The following is a 17,322-nucleotide window of genomic DNA, read 5'->3' on the forward strand; positions in this document are numbered from 1 at the left end:
TGGAGTTAACCTGTCGATGCAGACCACAACAGCTGTGATTGGTCCAATTTGTATCCAGAGACCATCCCCAAGCGGGCAAAAAATATATCTGAGATAGCGTCACATTTTCTCAAAGATTAATTTAGGATCTATACATCATATTGTATTTGGTCAAGGGAGCATTTTTTATTTTTTAAATAATTGGGAATATCTGCTGTTTTTATATTCAGTAAAAGTTTCAAGTTACAAGTGAAAATGGAAAAATAAATAAAGACAGCTGTTTACTACTTTCTCTAGGCTTTTACTCCATATGTGTGGTATGCAAGTGACAATATTTGTTGTATTCCACTTGAAAACGTTCCAATCTTTACAATGTTTTGACCACATGTTTGATGGTATGGTGTAAATCAAATTTCAATGAAAACGGAATACTTCTAATTTGTCAGCAAATTAAAGAGCACCTGTTCAGAGTTGGTTACATTTCCAATACGAAAATTAAGCAAGTAGTTATTAATGAATTTTATGAGGATTAATTTTCAGCAGGGAGCATCAAAAGTGTGCCAAAATATTTATTAGGCTACAATTTAAGCGACTCCAAATAATGGCTTTAAATTTCCACTATAATTGTATAATTGCCTCGCAATGAATGCACTTGCAACTCTTTCCTGCAACATGAAGTCAATCTTTTTTCTGAGAATCCTTTCACAAAGCATAATGCACTTCATAAGCCTGTGGTTTAAAGAGCATCCTTCCGAGACAGAAACAGCTTGTGTGTTTGTTTTATAAGGAAGGCCCTGAAACACAACTGAGTCTTCTCATTTATTGGATTCTTTGACTCAAATTACAACCTTTATATAGTTGGTTTTTCCACCTAAAGACAGCGAAACTTTCCATCTGTGTATTTTGAGTAGTCAAGCATTCAACTCTTTAACAATTACTTAAAACAAAAATCAGGTAATTTTTATGTCTGCAGGATTACAAACAGCCTTAGAGGTTTACAGACTTTCTCACACACATCGCTCAAGCTGAAGTTTACAGAAACGTTTGTTGAGCCTAAACCTAGACCACTGAATATGCTAATTTCCTGTTCTGTCTGTTGAGCAGTTTCTGTAAACAAAACAAATGAGACTGGAGAATGGCTATATTTTGATGATCAGGCATGGCACTTTCTAATGGAATTCATGTCTTTGATAAATTAAAAACGCATCCTGACTCTTAAATGCACTATAAGTAATATTTTTATTGTATTAATTCATAAAATGACCATAACATTTCATTAGAGAATTAGGAAACATGCTACAGTCAGTATATTCTACTTTGAAGTTTTCATTCCAAGCTGGACGTTGTTTATGTTTTGGCCTGTGTGATCCAGCCCACTGCCCACTCACCAATAGTACTTCGACCAGATTTGAACAAGTTTGCAGGCAAACAACACTGTGTGCTGCAGCCATGGTAGCCAGCAAACAAACTGGATCAGAGATAACAGATTCCACCCGACCTAAAAAGCCTCGCCATCCATCTAATAACCACCAAGACCAGAGGTGTACTAAAACAAGGATAACTATTGGAGATGCCTTTGGAAGATGGAGAAAACTTAAAGCCCAGAAATCCTTTAAAACGGATGCGGAGTTGGCTAATTTGCATGTCAACATTCTGGCAACCCACATGAGCTTCGAGTCTGGCGCAGACAACTCTCCAATGGCACTTTCCACTGCACGTTATGGTTCGACTTGCCTCAACTCTACACACTTTACTTTTCTGAGCTTGCATTTCTGTTGCAGTTTAGTGCCCCTCAACCTGGGTGGGATTATAGGATGATCGTCATAGTTGCGCTGCATCTACTGTCGTGACATCATCTTAAACGTGACACAAACTGACCAAAACAATAACACAACCACTAGCTGTTAGCTACTAGCTCATTGTGCTGCATAAAGCAGTTGTTGCATGGTGATTTTACACAAGTGCAACAGTTAAATTGGCCTGGTTGTTTTAGAAGCAAGCTTCCAGTAGCTGGTCAACTAAATAAAGTGAAGCTTTCAAGCAGAGTATATAGATAATGTAACAAAATGTACCATTCTCTATCGTGGCTGAATCCAGGGCATTCTCCCTCCCATTTCTCACTGGTTTAGATCCATTTGGTGGAACCACTTCCACTTTTCCTTGATGATTCTGTAGTCACTTTTAAGTTGTTTTTTTACTTTTCCCTACACTGTTGGTAGGTCCGGTGGTAGCCGTGTGCGGCCAACAGCTGAGACAATTCCTGAGAGACTTTTTAGTTTCGCTCATTGCTAACAAGTGGACCGCCTGCACCTTGTTTATTGACCAAGGCATGGTTTTGCGCACAGCAATTTCTTTTTTCACAATTCGAAAGTCGCTTAAACAAATGATACTGCTATCGCTGTTGCCAACTTTAAAATGCTGGTAGTGAAGATTCTCCCTGACCAATCAGTGATCTGCAGGATTTTGACGTCACATTTAGTATCGGCTCACCTTGCTTGGAACCTCGACTGAGGTGGTATCAGGTACCAGGAACTATCCACAGTGGAAAACCCCAAAAGATGAGTCGAGTTGTACTGTACAGTGGAATAGCCCCACAATATTTTGAATTTGGACTGCAGTACCCATTTCAAATGCTTGTTGTCAATCTTACATATAGCACCTTAAAACACTAATGTTGTGCAATATACCGGTACTAACGAAGTATTGATACAGAGGTACCAGGGTTGGTATCATACCAAAAACAATATTTTGGTATCAGAGTAACCCTAATAAGCACTGAGACACAAACAGGCCAAAAACAAGGAGTTCAGGTGAGTTGGAATCAACAAATCTGTATTGAATCCAAGTCTCAATTGACAGTCCACGAAACGCATGACTGCAGCTGTGGAACAAAAACAGGTTTGGAGTATATTGCATTCCGAAGAGCCTGAAAGACTAGGCCAATAAATAAGACTGTTGACTTGCCTGGAAAAGCACAACACAGTCGAAAGCAGACAACAATGAAATACAAAATCAATGACTGAATTCCAGTAAAATGTGTGTCAGTTTCTGTTATGAAACTGACACACCATTAGTTAACCATAAGTCACTACATATTAAACAAATGGTGCTCGTTTAAAGAGAGAGTTCACCCAAAAATTAAAATCTCTCACCCTTTACTCACCACCAAGCCATCCCAGATGTGCATGATATTTATATATCAATTTTATTTTGCAGACTACAAAGATTATTAGTAGAATATCTCAGCTCTGTAGGGCCATACAATGCAAGTGAATACTGGCCAAAACTTTGAAGGTCCAAATACATATCTTCAGAAGCAAAATAATAGGTGTTGGTTAGAATCAGATCAATATTTAAATCCTTTTTACTATAAATGTACACAGCCCTCCTATGTACATTCACAAGAGTTCTTCTTCTGTTTTTGTTGATTGGCATTGTGCATATTGCCACCTACTGTGCTGCTGTTTAAATACAATATGCACGAAGAAAACAGAATAACTTGGTTCTCTCATGAACGTGCCAAAGTACATTTGTAGTAAAAATTGGCTTAAATATGTATCTGCTTCTCATCCACACTCTGAAGACAGATTTAACCACTGGTGTCACATGGATTAATTTGATGCTGCATTTATGTGTTTTTTGAAGATTTAAAGTTCTTTAGAAGAGATCTGTTTGCTGAACACAATCTTCATTTGTGTTCAGCAAAAGAAAGTTGTACACATCTGGAAGGTATGTAAATTAGAGAATTTTCATTTTTGGGTGAACTCATTTTAACAACAGTGCCCCTGTACCAGACAGAATGCGTTGATGCTTACCTATACAGCGCTAATGTGCGTGATTTAAAAATGTAAAAATAAATAAGAAATCCTCTGAATGATCGTGCCTTTAACTGCCAATAAATATCAACTGACCAGAATGATTAACTTACCTTAGATATCCACGTTCAGTCAAAGCTTATTCGTTCACTTTTAAGAAGAAATGATAAAATCCCTAAAAAGGTGGTATGTATTGTTTATTTGGGTTTCTTACCTCTCGCGATGGTGTTTGGGTTCAGGTGGCTCGTTTTAAGCAGCTAACCTTGTACTTGAAGGCGACCCAGCGAGCTAGTTACCTCAAAACGCTTCACTACCCGACTATTTACACCGGTTGCAGGCTTGTGGAAGAGTCCACGTATAAATAATGACGATTCTTCCGTATCGAAACACTCCAGAATGCCCGTTTATGAGATAATTAGCAAGCCGTCTAAAGGTAAGCGAGCATTGCACTGCTAATCCCTGTAGCTGCCGTCCCTGCCTACACCAAAAGCCACAATCATACACATTCCCTGACCGACTACATACCCAGATGTTTGGGTACTGGGATCAGATTGTCTTCCTACTTTTCGTAAAACTCCCTCAACTAGCGATTAATTGCTAACCTGTTAACACAAGTAAACGTTAGCAAGCTGCGCTAGTGCTCTGTTCCCGTTTTTTTCCCCTGCCTCAAAACAGACCGCCAAACATAGCATTACAAAACGTGTTTTTACTCTACCAAGCAAATGATTGGTTGCTTTCTGCAGGGAGAACGCGCTGGTTGGTTGAGAAACGCTGTCAATCAAATACGGCTTTAGGCACGCCCAGAAAGTCAAACGTCATTGCTGTCGAGAAGCGATGGAGGTAGGTTGCGGAGCAAAATGTCTGAGGTGGATATTGGATGAAGACGAAGACCAGAAATGCCCGTTCGGTGTGAAATGTCTCGCCCGAGCTTCGGTCCTTGGTCTCCTCATGCCACATTTACCTCAACTTAATTATATTACAACACATAAATTTCGCCTGTAAGGCCAAAGGCAACTAGGCAAACGATTCCACAGCCGTTTCCTATTCTTAGAAAAGGATTTGAGGGATTTTTCCTCTCTTGAATGACTGATTCCTCACTTGGAACTCGATGTTACATAACACGAATGACACCAGTGAGGATGTTTCTCCTCGTTCATTCTTTCTTTCTTTCGTCTATTCTCTCACCGGAAATTTGTCCGACTGTTGTATGCAATTATTACAGTTATTGCAGCCATTACTAAATTATACAATCTTAAGATTATTTTAAATAGTGGCTGTTTTTCTACAATGTTGCAGGATATTAAATGGCCCTGAACTATGCAACTGGAGCATTAATGAGAATCCAAGAAAGACTTGGATAAGGGATGAGACATTTCTGACAACTGGTGAAGTGCAGTTACGTTAAGACCAGTTTTTTAAATGTTGTTAGTGGTGAATTACATGATTTCTAAATAATTATATTACGATTGTCAATTTTAATAACCTGGAAAGAGTAATTTCACATTACTCTGGGATGCACTGTGTTCTTACAAACGCAGGGTGGCGATATAGTGCCTGAAGTTTGTACCTTCCATTATCTGATGCCATAATATGAGATAAACTAATTGGCACTTATTGGGCACTGATTGATAAGATGTGAACAATTCACAATATCATGTCTATAAACATTTTCTTTTTTTACATCAAGGATTTAGGTTTTGGGAATGGTCACCATGTATTTATTTAGTAATTTATTTTACTAACATTTGAGTAAAAAAAGGACTTAACTCTCTATCTGTTTCTCACCCACACCTATTATATTGCTTCTAAAGATATGTATTAAACATTTTGAATATTATGGATTACTTATTTGTTTCCTTTATGTGATTTGTGAAGCTACAAAGGTCTGATCACCATTCACTTGCGTTGTATGGACCTACAGTGCTGACCATACCAATAGTCTTCTTGTTCTGTCATACACATCTAGGATGGCATGAGGGTGAGTAAATAAGAGCATGTTTATTTTAGGCTGAACTATCCCTTTAAATAACCTGTGTATGTAAGTGACTGAATTTTCTATGTAATCTCTAAAGTAACCTAGTGTGAGGTCATAAAAACTGCATGCATAACACTTGGGAAAATTTTGTTATAAAGGAATAATTTTCCCAAAATGCCAATTCTCTCATCATTTACTCACCCTCATGCCATCCCAGATGTGAATGACGTTCTTCTGCTGAACTCAAACAAAGATTTTTTTATAAGAGTATCTCAGCTCTTTAGGTCCAATTATTGCATGTGAATATTGAGCAAAATGTTAAGCTTCAAAAAAACACATTAAGGCAGCATAAAAGTAATGGCTTGGAGTCATTACTTTTAAGCTGCTTTTATGTGCTTTTTGGAACTTCAAAGTTCTAATGTCACCATTCATGCATTTTATTGAGCTAGAGTGCTGATATGTTTTTCTAAAAATCTTGTGTTCAGCTGAAGAAAAAAGTCATACACATCTGGGATGGCAAGAGGATGAGTACATGAGAGAATTCAAATTTGGATGTAAACTATTACACAAGTTCAGCATGTCACACTAAAATCACTGCTTGATATTTCATGTCAGCTCCCCTTGCAATAAATTTAAGTTCTCATTCTGCAAAGTTAATATACTGCAGTATATATAGCTTAAGCATAGGAGAGGAAGCGGTCTATACTTCTGGCACTTACACAGTGGGTTTAAATCAATGCGTCATGCAAAAAGTAGACCTTCACCCAAAAAGATGACCTATTGAGAAATGAGCATGTCTCTGTGAACCTTGTTGGAACAAGATTACTCAAGCTGATAAGAAGGGAAAAACACTGTTGTAAGAGCAAACCAAGAAATTAGTTGGTCATAGACAAAAGGCAGTTTTCACCAACAGGCTTTATTCACTGCCAATAATAAGAACAGAAAAATGACAAAAACAGCTTTTTATATATATTTTTTTAAATTTTTTATTATTATAGTATTTTCATACACCACAGCCAGGTAGCAATAGACTATGGTTAGAATACCCATAGTTTGGGTGACCATTACCAGCTTAAAGCTCAGTACAGGCAGGGTGTACAAGCTTAATTCATACTGAATTTAAAAGTGGGAAACCTTAAAACATCAAACTATATGAAAATTGATTTTATGATAAATAAGTAAATAATTTCAAACAAATCTGTCACATCAAAATATGGTTCCAGAGACCTGTAATGAAACAAATCCTTTGCAAGAAATACTTCCACATGAAGTACATAAAAAATAACAATAATAAAAAAAAGGGTACATGCCATAGAAATGCCAAAAAAAAAAAAAAAAAAAGAACAGCATGCAACTGCATAAGCAATACTGACACTTTGCAATTAACATTATGGAGTTTCACAAAAAAGAATAACTATGATGTCTTGTGCCTAGTTGGAGGACAAAATTGCCCTGGAAAGAAAGGTCTCAAAGCACTGGGTTTCTGAGAAGCGAGCCATGAATGAATATCGGCAGAGGTAAGGAATTTCCCTGCCCTCTATGACAGGGCAGCAGCTCACACTTGGTAGTGTTGCAAAAGACAAGGTAGCTTTACCATAGTTCCTTGTGAAATGGCAAACATAAAAAAATATATGGCAAGTACAGATAACTACTTCAATGACAGACAACATATCTATCTAGATTAATACTGACAATTTCATGGAATAAATAAACAAATGTTGTATTTCCTTTGGCCAGGTTTTCATACCAATAATCACATTTTTTTAAATGGTTTTAAACTGCAGTGAGTTCAGACAAGACGACCAAGCAAGCTCAGTTAAGGTTTCCCTGATCCATTAAATAAAGCCACACTGATTTCAATGCATCCTCTTTATGCAGCAGACACATGGAGAGACACCCAGAAAGCATCTCCACATGAAAGCTCAGTTTAATAAACTGAAATTTAATGACTAAAGCCAAACATTATGTAGAACTGGAAGCAAAATGAGGAACACTAAAAAGACATTTTTTCAAAAGTGTACTCGTGGTGATTTTTTGTTTAAGCAGACATTTTCATACTTAAAATTGTCCAATTGATTTAGTGGCTTAGATGCTGCTAGATTCAAAGCTGTCTTTTCCTAGGGGTTGATATGCAACACAGCCATAGGAAGTTCATGTATACAGCATTTATACTGACAGGAAGGTCCCCTCCCATAATTTTCTTAATGCATTACCGCTTATTGTGAGACAAAAACTCACAATGGAAACTGAGAGAAAGAACTGCAGACAGCTCTGGTGAAATAGAAACAAAGACTATTTCGTAAGGACAATGCAGCACATTTTTGAGGGAGAGACAACACAAGAGTGCAGGATGGGTGGGCGCAAGTCTGTTGGGAATACATTTTTAAACTATTGTATATTTGTTGTGCACAATTGATAAAAATGTTTCTATATGCTGTTTTTACAGTTTTTTAAGGCACAGTTAATAAACTTTTTGAATGCAAAATCCAATTTTTTTTAATGATGCACCAGCACATCTATCTAATAGGACACAACATTGCCCTGAAAAAGTCAAGGCAATGGGGCTTCGGCAAAGTGAGCAATGAATAGATATCGGCAGAGATATTGATAAGGAATTGCTCGGCCCTCAATGACTGGCTAGAAGCATACACTTGGTTGCGTCACACAGACGAAATAGTCTTTGGCTCTTTCCCACTTATGGTGCAGGATGGGTGTCTGTCTGCTCAGGGGAAATCAGTGAAAGACAAATGCAGGATACACATGAGAAAACATGTGAGGCCTTCTTGAGAAATCTCTCCGACTTGAGCAGAATGGTTATAAACATCACCATTCAAAACGGGAGGAGCTTGCTTTGATCATTTCAGAGGCAGATGTATTGTCCTCTATTGAACAAGACATCAATCACGCACTCAAGTCTGATCTTACGCTAAACAAAAATGCCCTTAAACCTGTAAACGAAACAAAACAGTGCATTTTAAAAATCAAAGCACTATACGTGGCTCTTCCAAGGCTTTTCCAAGTTCAATTTGTCCTTGTACTTGGACCTTGATCAGTCCAGGCCATGTACGAGTTAACAGTGTTCTGGGAGAATGTCTAAAAAAACATATAATAGTGGATAACAAAGATGAATAGAGGGATTTTGTAAATTCAGGATAAGCCAAGGAAGTCAAAGAGAAGCGGCACCAGGAAAACACAGCTGTAGGCCACGGGGCCATAGACTATAAACCGATAGGAAAGTTCCACTTGTGCATGTTGTCTGGCCTTCCTCACATCGCCCGAGGGAATATTGAAGAGCTTGCACGCCAGCGGGACTGCCGCCACCTTCATTGCAGCTCTAACAGCTAGAAGCACCGACACTCCCACCAGGAGCCGCATTATTGAGCACCCCAATAAGGCTCCATCTAACAGGGGTAGGGTGAGCGGTAGAGCTTCTTCAGGAGGATCTGGATGCAGGCCCAGTTGATGGGCCAGACGGGATGCCAAAGCAGATCCAGCAGCTGTGGCCAATGCCTGGGCAGTGTCACCACGGGAGGTGCTCCATGAGTCCAGAGAGAAGGCCACCAAACTGAATCCAACATGCACAAGGAGAACGACCAAGGGGGCGTAGCTGTGGGTCAGATAGAATGTGTCGATGTCATCCAGCATGGGTTGAATGACTGCCAGGATGAGTATACTGTAGAGAAAACCTGTGATCACCTCCTGGAAGATACAAGGATCTTAAGTTAGAGAAGGACCAGTGTGAACAAAATTATGCACAACATGCATTCCAGCATTAACAGGAATGGAGAAAAGCATAGTAAACAAAAATTTTTACAGGCAAACTTTTTTTGCCATTGGTTACAAAATGCTTATTGGGGTATACTTGATATGCTCCATTCATTTCCTGCAGTAATTTTAGTAATTCAAACACATGCAATAATTTGTTGAGTCAAATCAGGAACCACAAATTCAAACATTATCTTGACATTTATGTTGACACCATGATGTATAACAAAACGCTGTTTTGTTATCGACAAAGTGAAATGCGTAAAAAATGTTTTACGAAAATTGCTGTCTTCTGCCTGTTTTCAATCAAATGGCTTTTTTCAAAGCATCATACGTGGCTCTTCCAAGCTCTACTTTACTGATCTGACGTGGTGCACATTCAAGGTTTATGGGAGATTAGAGAGTGACCTTGAACACCTCAGGATAACGCTATTATCCAATGGCTGTTGTCTTCATGTGATACACTTATGCTGAGGTATACAAAAAAAGGGAAAAGTTCAGCATACCCTGCCGAATCAGCAGACAAAGAAGGAAAGTCTAATCATGAGCAATTTGCACAGTCACGTAAAGAACTCTTCATCGTGACAGACATGTAGCCTGTTCAACCAGTCCAAATGTACTTTACTTTAAACGTCCGAGTACATGTGCAGAGTATGCACACTTCTCTATATAATGCAATGGCAAAAAAGAAACCGCTTTCTCTAGAAACTCGTCAGTCAATCATTGTTTTGAGGAATGCAGCCTATACAATGCTTGAAACTGCCAAAAAACTGAAGATATCATACAAAGGTGTATACTGCAGTCTTCAAAGACAAAAGACAACTGGCTCTTACAAAGAGATGTGGAAGGCCAGATGTACAACTAAACAAGAGGATAAGTACATCAGAGACTCTAGTTTGAGATATAGACACCTCACATGTCCTCAGCTGACAGCTTCATTGAATTGTACCCGCTCAACACCAGTTTAATATACAACAGTAAAGAGAAGACTCAGGGGTGCATTTGGTTATTTGGGGGATTTTGGTTGAACAATAAACTAATTTTATTTATTTAGGACTCTTTGTGTGTGCCTATCATAGTATGGAAAGAATAATAATTTTTCTTAAAATCGGCCAATTAATCGGATATTACCCTTTCCCATCACCTCAGTTATTGGTATCAGCAAAATCCACAATCAGCCGACCTCTAATGGAGTCTGCCGTGACTCTCACAAACTTCAGTGGATTAAAGCTACTCTTGCTGTACTCAAACAAGCACACGATCTAGACTAATCAAATCATTGGTTCTGCAGATTTCAACAAAGATGATTCAGCCACCTTCATGGAGAACACATAAAATGAACAAGGCTCCCATCACCTTGGCAACCAACATCTGCTTTCTAAATTTGGCAGCTCCCACCAACAGCATTGAAACAGATAAAGACACGAAGTCTTTACAAATCACAATAGGTGTCTGAAGTCGGTCATCACTGAAAGTACAGCCTGCAACCCTGATGACTAATGCAAAGCTCTGTCTGCTCAAATAATCACAGGAGACAGTCAAAATGTAAATTGGCAACATTGGCTCATGCAAGCCCAGGTGAAGCAATCATCAAATCATCAAACTTCTGTTAGAAAAACGATGGAAAACAGATGCATGTTAAACGATCAGAGGATACTGAGTCAGCCATGATGACTCACTGATTGGCTTAGTTCCAGGGATTCTACCAAAAGTGGCCTCTACTGCGCCACACATTAGGCTTCTTAATGGTCCTTCTTGAAGTATTACCAAAAACAAAACATAGTCACGAAGCCGCAGGAAATTTCCTAAACCTCAAAAGTTGTGCTTAAGAGCAAAATATTGTGTACAGCTGAAAGTAGCTGACTACATGAATATTATCAAGAAGGTCTGATAATCGATCGCTGTGCGATGTTACAAGTGCAACAGACTGGTCATACCCAGAAAAGGTAACAAAGATCTGATAATTCAGCAAATACTATTAGATTAAAAATGACAAAAAGGGCACAACTAATTACATTGTAATCACCTATGCAGCATACTATATTTCTTGTGCAGGCATTATTTATAATATAATAACAATGATTGTGCTTAAAAAAATGTGTGCTGAAAACTTTACTCACCAGCACTGAGTGCATGCCCATATAAATTCTACTGGTGCACACAAGGAGACTCCAGCACAGAGCAACACTCAGTCCAAACATGAACGGGTACTGTTGAACAAAGAGCATAAAAAAGTAATTAAATGACTGCAGTTCAATAGGCAGTTAAGACATTTCATCACTCTAAAAACACATGATATGACTTCTTTTGCATATAGTTTTATATCATGTAAATGCATTTCAAATTTATAAATGAAATTCATTCCACTTACATTTCTATCAAACTGCATAATGTATGCAATATTTGTAATACTCCAAAATTTTAAGACGTGGTATTGAGAAATGCATCGTTTTTTTTCACATATAAGGGTTGAACTAATGGTTCTGACATTAAAAGCTTATGGTGTGGCCAGGGTCCAAGCACCAAATGTGGATGAATTTTCTATTTTGCCAGTGAATTTCGCAGTGTCACCCACCACTCTGGTTCTTTTGAATCTGCAGCACGAGACATAAAGCATGACTAGTGTAGACCGATTCCCAAACAAATTACTCTATTTTTTTCTTTAAAGAAATGTTACTTTGTTGTGTAATTAAAGCTAATGAGACTCTTATTCAAGTTACTTACTGGTTGTTTATATGACAACATGTAGTTTAAAATTGCTAGGGAGGGTAGAGTCACATGGGGTAAACTCCTCATTGTCACTATAATGTGTGGTTCTCGCTCTCGGTGGGGCGCGTGGCGAGTTGTGCATGCATGCTGCAGAGAATAGAGTGAAGCCTCCACACGCGCTATGTCTCTGCGGTAACACACTCAACAAGCAATGTGATAAGATGCACTGGATTAACCGAAGATGCAGAGGCAACTGAGATTTGTCCTCCACCACCCAGATTGAGTCACTACATCACCACGAGGACCTTCTCATATATATATATATATATGAAAAATAATTCTAAATGGACTAAGGAAATGGAAAATATGTATGTGTGAAAATGTTAAAAACTAGACTTGAGAGCCTCACTGGTTCTCATCTACAGGCTTGAAATTTATTTTATGTATCCAGTAGAGAGCTGCTCTGCTGTTGTGTAACTTGCTTTTTATCATATACTGTTCTGATGTGGACAATTCAAAATGTGCAAACCTAGAAATAGGATTGTATGTGCAGCAACAACATTGTGTTCAAAACTGTAAAAACTCAACTGGCCGGAGCAATAGAGAAAGAAGAGGAAACATGTTTGAGGTTATCATTCAAAGCTTCATGCTGATATGGGATGATATGAAAACAAGCATATAAACTAGAGGGATTAGAGTTCTGTTTTGTGATCAAACAGTTTGAGAAGTGTCCATTTAGCATTTTTCCAGGACTTCAGAGGAACGGTTTGGGTAAAAAACTAATGAGAACTCAGCCATGAGAATCTTACAGTAACTAATGTCAGCTGTCAAATGAGCTGTGAATAAATGAATGCAAATGTGGGGATAATAATTACATGGTTACATTTTTTTTTTAAGTCTGCTCTATTCGCAGTTACTCAATTTTTTCCTGGCAGATTGTCAGGAAATAACCAGCTGTTGATTTCTGTATTTGAGGACTAGGCATATAAAAAAAGGGTTATCATGAGCAACAGCATGAACTCTTCTGCCTCTTGGACACCAATTTTTGTTGAATGTAATATATGATCAGACATAAACCAGCACAGTAATGCATATTTATGACACAGCAACAAAATACAGTAGACTGCAGTGTACAGCTTGAATAACAAAGCCTAATCTAGAGATTAATGTCCTCTCTGGAAATCCATTCATTTCGCATCTTGGTTTCCAAATGAATTCCCCACCAAAATGGAAAAATAAAACTTCTATTCCAAATCGCCCACTGGATAGCACAGAGTAAGGACAGACATCATTCATGATCTGTAAATGTTTTTGGAGCAGCAGTAAATCTGATTAAACATATATAATAAGTCTGCCTCAGTAAAGTTCATATATATATATATATACATACTAAAAAACTCTTACTTCCCTTGAAGAGGAACACTTATTAGCCTATCATACGTTTCAAGGAATTCACATCAGCAATAACTGCTTTGAAATGTTACAAATGGCTGGGCATTTGTTTGTTATTATTAGCTAGTGTATGCCTGATAACTGGAATGCTTGCAAGAGCGGGTTGTTTTGATTACAATGACAGATGTTTAAAATTAATTGGTAGCTCAGTGAGTATTGACACTGACTATCACCCCTGGAGTTGCGATTTTTTTTGTGTTCCACAGGAGAAAGAAAGTCATGAGAAAGAGTTATCGTTTTTGGGCGAACTAAGTTCTTTTAGACGCGGCGCAACGGTCAAAAGCATCGTTCGTGTCGCGATCGGTGTGAACGGCCCCTTAAAATACTGAACGCATACCTCCCAACGGCTGCATGTGATCATGAACAGACAGAAGGGCATCGCGGTTCCGGTCATGGCGTGTGTGGATGGCATGCTGTACTCGGTGTTGTAGAACACTTCCACTTTAACCACGGGAGGAGAGGCGGGACGAGTCCATCGGACCAGATCTTTCGTGGACTGGCCGAGGAACAGCACCCAGGCCCACACAACGATGAGCTGCCGACTGACATAGGGATCAACGTTCCACATCAAGAAGGGGAAAAACACGATGAAGAACATCTCGTTGCCAAGCTCGGTACCAATGGTAAAGAGACAGAAGAGAAACTTGTTCTCGATGATGAACTCTTGCCCAACATCGCCAGTCAGCGAGTTCCTGCGCAAGGGCTTCACTCTGTCTCTGGAGCCCTTCTCGCTCGCGCCGGCCACTTCTGAACCTCCATGTTGCCCCTCTGTCCTGTCAGAGCCTGATGTCATGGGTCCGTTCAGAAGATCGCCAGAGAAGTCGTCTTGTTTAACATTCCCAGCATTTAAACTCTTCCCCAGCCTTTGGCTCGGATGTACCTGTGCGTTATCCCCACCAGCAGCGCAGTCCCTCTGGCGTTGCCCCGCGCGCGCACCGTTGACCGAGCGCTTCGCTTCACTCTCCACAGTCTCGGCCGTTTTTTTCGTAAATGTCCCTCGGACGCCACAAAGTTGCTGGAACTTGGCGACATGGCAAGGGTCTTGTAGGTATCGACAAATGCAAATTAATCTTTTGACCACGTCGCTGGCCATTATGAAAGCGAAAGAGCTCTTTTACACGGGTGCAATATCCCACGCGCTGCTCATGAGCCGCTGTAAACACATCCAAAACAAATGACTAGCGTGCAGAGCAGCACCTCTGACCTAATAGTGCACCAACACTGCTAGATTAGAAGGTGCTACACAATGCCTAACATGCAACTGTCCTCGAATCTTGAAACCACGGACGATAATGCTAAAATGGAGTAGCTTTAGCCTATAAGACTAGGAGTAAGTAAGGCTGTGCCCGCCCGTTATTGAACCGCGGAGGGAGGGTGACAGATGAGGCATGCACGTAAGTGAAGGCGGGGACTCTGGCGATGACGCACCGCAGGTCCCGGTCATTCGGAGCTCTAAATTATTTATGTTCATATTTTTTTATTATTATTTACACAGTGAAATATAAAAAAGGAGGTGGTAATAAACTCTTTCAGACTAAGGCCATATAAATAATTTTTAAACAAATGAAAGTGAGAGTCATTGGCATAGGTTGTATTAAGACCCTAAATCAGGGGTCTTCAATGCCAGGGTCCCCCCAAATATGTTGACAGCCTTGCATGGGACCTCCATAAACAACATGCTAGTAAAATTAAATAACTGTCTTTTATATTGGAATTGTTAAAAAAAAAAAAAAATTTTTTTTAATAATTTTATATGTAAAATATTATCTCCACAAATATTTTTTATAAACTTAACAATGTATAATTTTTTCGCTATTAATGTTTGTACATAAACCTGAAGAGAAACATTTTCACTTACACAAATGTACTTTCACAAAAAAAAAGGAAACAAATATATATATAGTTCCAAAGCAGCTTTACTGAGAATATGTCCTTACCCCAGTGAGCAAGCTAAAGGTGACAGCAAAAAGTTAAAGAAAACATTTTAATGTGCAATTTTTATTATTATATTAAATTATTATTACAGTAAAAACTATGGCTGTCAATAGAATAAAATAAGTATGATTCATCTCATGATTTTCTTTAGAAAGCAGAATGAAACAATTACAATGTCAAAATAATTTTTCTTTTTAACATATTTACACTTACTATTTTTTTTATTTTCTACAAAACGCCTAGCACCACCTTGTTTCCCCTTAGCACTGCCCAGACCCCAGCTTGAAAATCTCTGCCCAACATCATATATGATTTTCGTAATTTGTGATATCTGGATTCTTTTTCTTTTTGGAAGGATGTTTTTTCAATGTTTCAAACGACCAACACCAATTTGTACAAGAGTACAACCCATTGAAGAAACTGCACGTTTATCCCTAGCATCCTCATTTTCATTCTGGTCAAAAAATGTATTTGCCACTACTCTGAATAAGGGATCTAAAATGGGATCTATTCACTTGGCATGGTCTCAAAAATCAAGATTCTTCAATCTACATTTTATATTAAAAGGCAAATAATGTTTTTTTGGTGTCATTATTCAGGTGTAAACAGACTAAGTCAAGTATTTAATACTTATTTTAGTTAAGTGTTTTTGGAGAAACACAACTTTGTGTCTCTTTGACCACTTTGTGTCTGTGACGAGGAGGATGGCATGGCCGGGCCGTGCACCCTGAATCAGATGATCAGCAGGAGAGACAAGATAAAGGTGAGCCGGAGACGCCAGTTCGAGAGAGATGCATGTGGCCGCGGTGTGTGTGTGTGTGTGAGTGTGCGCGTGTGCTCAATATGAAACTTTTGGCAGCTAAATTTGCTGCCTGCCAGTTGATATTTAAGCATTTGATCTCAAGTGTAGAAATAGAATCAAGCAGGGAAGCATGAAATAATTATGAAAACAAATATCTGTTTTAAGGAGATTGCGTGATACTGCAAGTCAATTTTGTGATTGGTTTTAGATTGGTAAGCCATAATTCATAAATTCATAATTTAGTTAATAACCTTTTTCATGTATAACACAAGCCTACAGTTAATCCATGAAATGAGAAGTTTTGCTGGGACTGCTACAACTGCAACTTCTGGGTTTTGATTTCACATAAAGAGGAGCAAAACATTGACAGCCAAGAGTGGAATTAGACTCTACACTGCTTATTCTCATGGTGATTACAACATAGGTTTGACGATGTGGAGCATGCGAAAGGATGCTCCACATCGTCGAAAGGAGAGATCTTTGTTTTTTTAACAAGACGTCAGGGAAAGGGGGTTTCCTTCCTTCACAAAAACAGTTTTCAATTAACCTGTGGGACTGACACTGTTTGTGTCACACTTGTAGCCATAGTGTAAAAGAGTGGCGTCACTGATGCTTTAAAGCACGTTGGTTTAATTTTAAGGGACCTTTATCAATCGAACATACCGATTTATGGAATAATAAAGCCATACCTTCATAATGGTGAATCTACTGTACATTTACAACACTAATAAAGCATGCCCCATTTTATGTTCAGTTACCTGTAATGCTGCATTTTTTGATTATTCAGTTACATTATTCAGCTGATTATTCGGTTATTAAGTCTTTCTAAAGGGAGGTCCACACTACGACATGGAATCCGGCTTGTATAGTATGGACTGGGTGAGGTTGTA

At 38.7% G+C, this 17,322-nt stretch overlaps 2 protein-coding genes across 2 annotated transcripts in view; both read right to left on the bottom strand.

Annotated features, from left to right (window-relative positions):
• The window catches only part of LOC127624454 (serine/threonine-protein phosphatase 2A 56 kDa regulatory subunit epsilon isoform-like), a 31,298-nt gene extending 26,813 nt beyond the window's left edge, over positions 1-4,485 (bottom strand). Inside the window, exon 1 of the mRNA XM_052099282.1 lies at positions 4,009-4,485. The gene's annotated coding sequence lies outside the window, so the exon portion shown is untranslated. The remainder of the gene's footprint in view (positions 1-4,008) is intronic.
• A 2,293-nt stretch (positions 4,486-6,778) lies between these two features.
• On the bottom strand, positions 6,779-15,045 carry LOC127624455 (sphingosine-1-phosphate phosphatase 1-like). Its single transcript, XM_052099283.1, has 3 exons — positions 14,033-15,045; positions 11,655-11,744; positions 6,779-9,468 (listed from the first exon to the last, which is right to left on the bottom strand). The coding sequence occupies exons 1-3, from the start codon at positions 14,786-14,788 to the stop codon at positions 8,917-8,919; spliced, it is 1,398 nt and encodes a 465-aa protein (XP_051955243.1). The 5' UTR covers positions 14,789-15,045; the 3' UTR covers positions 6,779-8,916.
• Positions 15,046-17,322: the final 2,277 nt, after the last annotated feature.

This window comes from Xyrauchen texanus, chromosome 30 (assembly GCF_025860055.1).
Source record: "Xyrauchen texanus isolate HMW12.3.18 chromosome 30, RBS_HiC_50CHRs, whole genome shotgun sequence".
Lineage (NCBI taxonomy): Eukaryota > Metazoa > Chordata > Actinopteri > Cypriniformes > Catostomidae > Xyrauchen > Xyrauchen texanus.